Genomic DNA, 6,075 nt, shown 5'->3' with positions numbered 1-6,075 from the left:
CCAATATCAAATAGCACAATTAATTATTGATAAAGCATGTGAGAAAACGCTTTGTACTTGGAGTCTGCTCTTAGCCCTTACTGAGGGTTTTATTCCCCAAATACAAATGCTTAACAGTCTCTACCAGGGAAAGACAAGACAAACAGCTTTTTCAACCAAGCCATAAAATATCTAGTTTCATACATAGTCACAAAACCTCCTGACATTAAAGGATCCCAGTTTTGCACGTGGGACAAAGTCAATTAATGCTGTGAGATACTAGCAGTGGCCAAGCCAGAGTTTCAAACATGACTTTTTTGCCAGAAGACTCCTCTGCACCATTGCTGCCACCAAACAGAATGTCACTAGGGAGGTGGGAGGAAAGCGGTGGTGCACTGGAGGAAGAATGCTGTGCTGCTGGCCAGAGAAACTCTTACATGCTGTTTGCAGGAAAAATAGCAACTGACTTAGAGGCTGGAGAGTCTGCGTAGAAACCGGGACTGTTGCTGGGACATACGACCCGTGGGGATGCGTCTTTAGCATCACCTCGGTACCTGTGGCTTTGAACTTCCTCAGGAATTTGGTAGGATTCATTGGGAGTTGAAATCAGCTTCCTGGGGCAGTGGGAAAGCTTTTTCTGCTCAGTGCTGTCTAAAGAATAGGTTCCTGAAGGCATTGTTGTAGTTTTTGTTGAAAGCAGTGTAGATGAGTGGATTAAAAAAGGAATTTGAATAGCCTAGCCATAGAAAAATACTCTTCCAAATGGGTGGGATGTCACAGGAGCAGAGGGGGTTGATGAGCTCTGTGATGAAGAAGGGGATCCAGCAGAGCACAAAGACCCCGATAAGGATGCCCACCATGAGGGCAGCTTTCTTTTCCTTCTGCTCTCTCCACGTGTCTCCCTCCGTCTGGAACGTAACGGTGGCGTGACGGACAGTGAAGACCATCTGCGGCTGCTGGGCAGCTTCTTTTACCTGCCAAACAGAAACACAAGTTGCACCATATGTGCCTCAGTCAGCTGATCCCACACAGCAGGTACGTGACCAAACTATGCAAGTGATGGCTAGAGCTCACGTGGGAACGCAGACCACCCACGTCACTAATTGAGGGGAGGGTGGCTGTATGACCCTCTTCTGGGTAGCAGAGACTATTTTTAAGTGAGGCTAGAAACTAAAGAGAGTAAGTGACATCCGGGCACGTGGAACTGCTCACACAGTGTTGCAGTAAGATCATTTCCCCATTTACGATCAGATCAGTCAAACAGGCACACACCCACACGCCATGCACAAAAGTCTCCTTGCTTTCTCTGAACCCATTGACTTTAAGAGTCCTTGGTAGGAGAGGTGAGAAAATGAGCATGCATTTCCTTCCTCCCCCCCAAGAAGTCTTTACAGTGCACAGTCACCGTGCCTGGGATGAACCGACACGATGCAGCCACGAATAGAAAGGATTTACAAGGATGTTCTGCAGGTGTTGCCTTCTGTGTGGGTAAATTCACAGCCTCCCCAAAGCCACAGCTGCCTGCCAGGTTCCCGTCCCCAGCAGGAGATGGGATCCCATCCATTCCCACCCCCACATGCCTCCCCACGGGAGGAACGGTGACCCCTTACTCACGCTCACCAGCACTGATTCAGCATTCCACGGGGGGACATCTGTGAATCACCGCACGCCCACGTGGAGCTCAGGCTCGGAATCTGGCCCAAAGTTGCTTTAGCTACACCTTACGCGCTCTCAGCTGGGGACTCGGAAGGAGTCAGAAGACTGGGCTTGCATGCTTTGCAGTCAACTTTCCCTTGAAAGCCTCCAGGATTCACAGGGCTTTGGCGGGATGCTGTTTGCTCACACGCTTTAGCTCTGAGTTTCCCCCACTGCTGCAGGGTTTGGCTGCTGCCAGCAGTTGACTAGAGCAAAATACAACAAGCTGACCTACCTCCAGGGCTTCTGGTGCAATGGGGGTGATGGAGTTACTCTTCCGTGATCCAATTCGAAACTTGGCGGCCTTGTAGATCTTCCAGTACACAAAGAGCACCACGCAGAGGGGCAGGTAGAAGGCGCCAAAGGTGGAGAAGATGGTGTAGGAAGGCTCCTGGCTGACTTGGCACTCCTCGCTGTCCTCTGAGTAAGTCTCTCCCCAACCAAAGAGCAGCGGGGCCAAGGAGATGAAGGCAGAGAGCGCCCAGGTGAGGGCAATCATGATGTTGGAGATGCGGCGCCGGATGCGGAGCGTGTACTCCAGGTGGCGGGTGATGGACCAGTAGCGGTCGAGGGCGATGGCTGTGACGTTCCAGATGCTGGCGGTGCAGCACAGGACGTCAAAGGAGATCCACACCTGGCAGAGCGACCGGCCCAGCCGCCACCGCCGCCCGGACAGCTCGCGTACCAGGCTGAGGGGCATGACGAGGGCCGCCACCATCACGTCGGAGATGGCCATGGAGGCCACCAGATTGTGGGGCACGCGGTGGAAAGTGCGCACGCGGAGGATGGTGGCCAGGACCAGCCCGTTCCAGAGGAACGTGGCCACCACCAGCATGGCCAACAGGGTGAGGACCAGCACGCTGAAGACGGAGAGCTGCGCCCGGCCGCCGTCCGGGCTACCGGAGGACCCACTCCGGTTGCCGGTGTCCGGCGGCATCTCGGCGAGGCAGCTGAGGTTGAGCGGGCGCTCCATGCGCCGGGCACCCCGGGCACCCCGGGCACCCCGGGCGCCCCGGGCCGCGGCGGCGGGGCTGGGCGCTGCGCACTGCCGGGGCGGCGGGGCTGGGGGGGGGGCGGAGCGCCGCCCTACCGCGGGCGCGGAGGGTCCGCGGCAGCCCCGAGAGGCGCCGGGCGCGGCGGCTGCTGTCTGCCCGCCGCCGGGGTCTTCATCCCCGGGAGGAAGAGCCCTGCGTCAGCCTGACGGCAGCCCCCGGCCCGCCCCGGCGCGCCAGCCCCGGCGGGCGGGAGGCGGCGGCTCCGCGGGCGCGGCGGGGTGCGCGGCTGCGGAGCGGGGCGGCGCTGGCGCTGGCGCTGGCGGCGGAGCGGCTGTCCCTGCGGAGGAGCCGGCGCTGGCGGCTGGCGGGGCTCGGGGCGGGCAGGTGAGTCCCCCCCGCCGTGCGCGGGTGCGGAGCGAGCGGCCTCTCGGCGGGCAGCGGCGCGGGGCTGGCGGTGGGTGCTTAGTCATTTCGGTGCGCGGATCGGCCCCGGGAGCCGGCGCCGGTCGGAGCGGGGCGAGAGCAGCCCGCACCCCGCACCCCGCACCCCGCGGGGGCAGCCCCGGCTCCGCCCGCACCGCTCCGGCTCGGGGCGGCTTCGCCCCCCGCGGGGCGCATCCCCGTCAGGCGCAGAAAGTTCGCATCCCTGGGCGGCTGCGCCCGGGCTCGCCTGAAGGGGTGTTGGTGGGGTGTCACGGGCACCCTACAGCTCCCATACATGCTGGAGCCTGTGTCCAGCCGACCCGTCAGCGATGCGGGTTGCTCCGTGCGGGGGGGGGGATGTGGCAGGGGATTACGTCTTTGGGAACTTCCTCACTGGCGTTTCCTAACTTCCTAACGATTGGCGGGCCTTCGGTTGGGAAGAATCCATCGCTTGGCTGTTGTTACTAATGGTTAAATTGACAACGTGAACCGTTACTGACAGGTTGGAGCGTTTCGCCGGGTGTTACCTGTCTGTTGTGATGGGAGGTGGGATTCTGGGCCTCGCAGCGGCAGGCAGGATTTAAACCCAGCGAGCAGGTTTCCCCATGCACCTGCACCGTGCAGGGATGCCAGCTCCAGCCAGCGAGCCTGGGGTGGCATCCAGGCAGGGCTGTGTCGGTGCTGGCACCCAGCTTCTCCGGACGGTCCCTGGATAACGGTCCCAAAGAGCTTTTCAGTCAGAGCTGACACGTGATGTAAGAAGCTGGCAGGCGCTGGCATGGGGCTGGTAGGCTGCATCTTGGGGGGAGGAGGAGAGAAGGAAGGGCAACAGCCGTGAGAATTGGTGATGGTGACACTTGGTGAACAGCACTTTCAGGGAGTTGGGGGTGCACCTGGTGCACACCGTGCTCGTGGGGTACAGGGGGTAAAGCCACACCGGTGCTTTCTGCTGTCTCTCCTGAATCTCTCTGGACGTTTCAATGAAAAACAGCAGAGTAACAATAACAACGGCTAAAGAAACACTGTGTTTTCTGGTGCAGCTACTTGTGTCTCCATGCTACCAAGCGAAACACAAGGCAGCATATCCCAAACACGTCCAGGCCCTTGTTTTGGTGGGCAGGGAATTTCCCCAGCATGGACTCATGCTGTGCACTGATGCTTGTCCTCAGAGCTGGAGAACAGGACCTGGCCTACTGTAGTTACTAGACAGATGTGGCCTTAGAGACGATACCATCATTTTGGAAATCTCTTGCCATCTTTTTAGGGGAGAGATGATGATTTTATCTGTCATACACATGAATACTGAGAATTTTGGAACAGGCGGGATTTTTACTCACGACTCAAAGGACAAACGGGGTCTGCAAGCTTTTATAAAGCTTCCTGATTTAAAATTCCTGGTTTTCAAGGTGCCAAACATCCTTGACTGTCATTCAGTCGATCAAAACACTTAGCAACTGCTAGGACCGAGAGCTTTTTGTTGTGTGGGCCCTTCCCAGAAAAGCATGTAAAGCCCAGAATTAACAGAATCAACCACAAATTATGGACTATGTGCTTCTGAATAGATACTATTATTTTTTGCTTCAGGAACAAATAGACAGAAATTACATTTAAAGGGAAATGGAAATAAAATGTATTAAATCTGAGGAAGTAAAACTAGATTATGTTCTAATGAAAAATTATGATTATTTTCATTATCTTACTTACTGGACTTTAAAAAATATATATTAGCAGATTCTGGAGTTGAATGGGTCAGCTGAGTACTAATTTGAAATAGAAAATGTAGACAAATACATATATATATATATACACACACAAAGAAAACATATACAGAAATGCAAAGGTGTGCAACTGGGATGGGAGAACCCTATAGAACAGTACAAGCTGAGGGCTGATTGGGTAGACAACATTTTGCAGAAGAGAGCCTGGGTGGCCTCTTGGGCAAGAAGCTTAGTCTGCAATGTGCCACTGCACATCCTGGAGCATCCTGGTCTATATGAGCAAAAGTGTGGCTGTCAGGTCGAGGGGTGTAGCTATTTCCCCCTACCCAAAAAACCTTGGAATTTTATGTTCAGTTTGGGGTTCCTCAACACAAGCCACTGACTTACTGGTGGAAGTCCGGTGCCGGGTTATCAAGATGATGAGTGGACTGGCCTATGATGTATATATATAGGGAGAACTGAGTTTATCAATCTTAAAAAGAGAAGGTTAAGGGGAAAATCTTAGTGCTGTCTCCAGCTGCCTCAGGGAAGGGTGTAGAGAGGGTGGAGGCAAACTCTTCTTGGAGGTCCATAGCTATAGGGCAAGATGCAATGAATGCAAGTCACAGCATCTGATACTCCTATTGGAATTTAGGAAATAAATAATCGCTTAGAGACTGGTCAAAGACTGAAATGGGTCCAAAGAGGCTGTGAAATCTCCATCCTTGGTGATCAAAATTCAGCTGGACAGCACTGTGAGTGACCTGATCTAATTTTGAAGTTGGCCCTTCTTTAAAGGGGGTTGGATTAGATGATTTTCAGAGGTCCCTTCCAGCCTAGATCGTTCCTCAGTTCTGATTCTGCAGTCTTTAAGCACGTTGCCTGAATGCACCAGATTCTGGAGGTGACTGAATGTTGTTATTTTTAAGGACAAAATGCTGTTTACTTTACACAGATTAGTAAGACCACTGATTTCCTCAGAACTGTTGATATTTGTAAAGTGAGTGGAAGGCTGGAATCTGTAGCGAGCGGATAACATTTGTGGAATGATCGCATCTGTGAAAGTCTCTGAGAAACGGATCTACACTACAAAGTCAGGTTTATCTCACATCCTCACTGATGGAGCCAGAGGAATTAAAAAATAACAGGACGTCCCTAGATTTAGCAGGGTTCCCTCCAGTAGAGTTGTTAAATGCTGCTTGCTACTCAATACCATTTACTGGAGGTACATTCCCATTCAAAAATATGTAGCGGATGGTTGGAGGTTTGGAGGGAATTCCCAACAC

The 6,075-nt window shown here is 53.8% G+C and overlaps 1 protein-coding gene across 1 annotated transcript; it reads right to left on the bottom strand.

Annotated features, from left to right (window-relative positions):
• Positions 1 to 546: 546 nt before the first annotated feature.
• On the bottom strand, positions 547 to 2,647 carry HTR5A (5-hydroxytryptamine receptor 5A). The gene is made up of 2 exons (XM_005442376.4): positions 1,910 to 2,647; positions 547 to 953 (listed from the first exon to the last, which is right to left on the bottom strand). The coding sequence occupies exons 1-2, from the start codon at positions 2,645 to 2,647 to the stop codon at positions 621 to 623; spliced, it is 1,071 nt and encodes a 356-aa protein (XP_005442433.3). The 3' UTR covers positions 547 to 620.
• Positions 2,648 to 6,075: the final 3,428 nt, after the last annotated feature.

This window comes from Falco cherrug, chromosome 4 (genome assembly GCF_023634085.1).
Source record: "Falco cherrug isolate bFalChe1 chromosome 4, bFalChe1.pri, whole genome shotgun sequence".
In the NCBI taxonomy this organism is placed as follows: Eukaryota; Metazoa; Chordata; class Aves; order Falconiformes; family Falconidae; genus Falco; species Falco cherrug.
Note: the sequence above shows the minus strand (reverse complement) of the source record. Positions and strands in the feature narration are given on the sequence as shown.

What these genes read in the sequence shown, in the direction of transcription:
- HTR5A (XM_005442376.4), bottom strand. Translation starts at nt 2,647, where the DNA reads ATGGAGCGCCCGCTCAACCTCAGCTGCCTCGCCGAGATGCCGCCGGAC. An exon ending in TTGCACCAGAAGCCCTGGAG is followed by an intron (nt 954 to 1,909) that starts GTAGGTCAGCTT and finishes TCTGTTTGGCAG; the next exon opens with GTAAAAGAAGCTGCCCAGCA.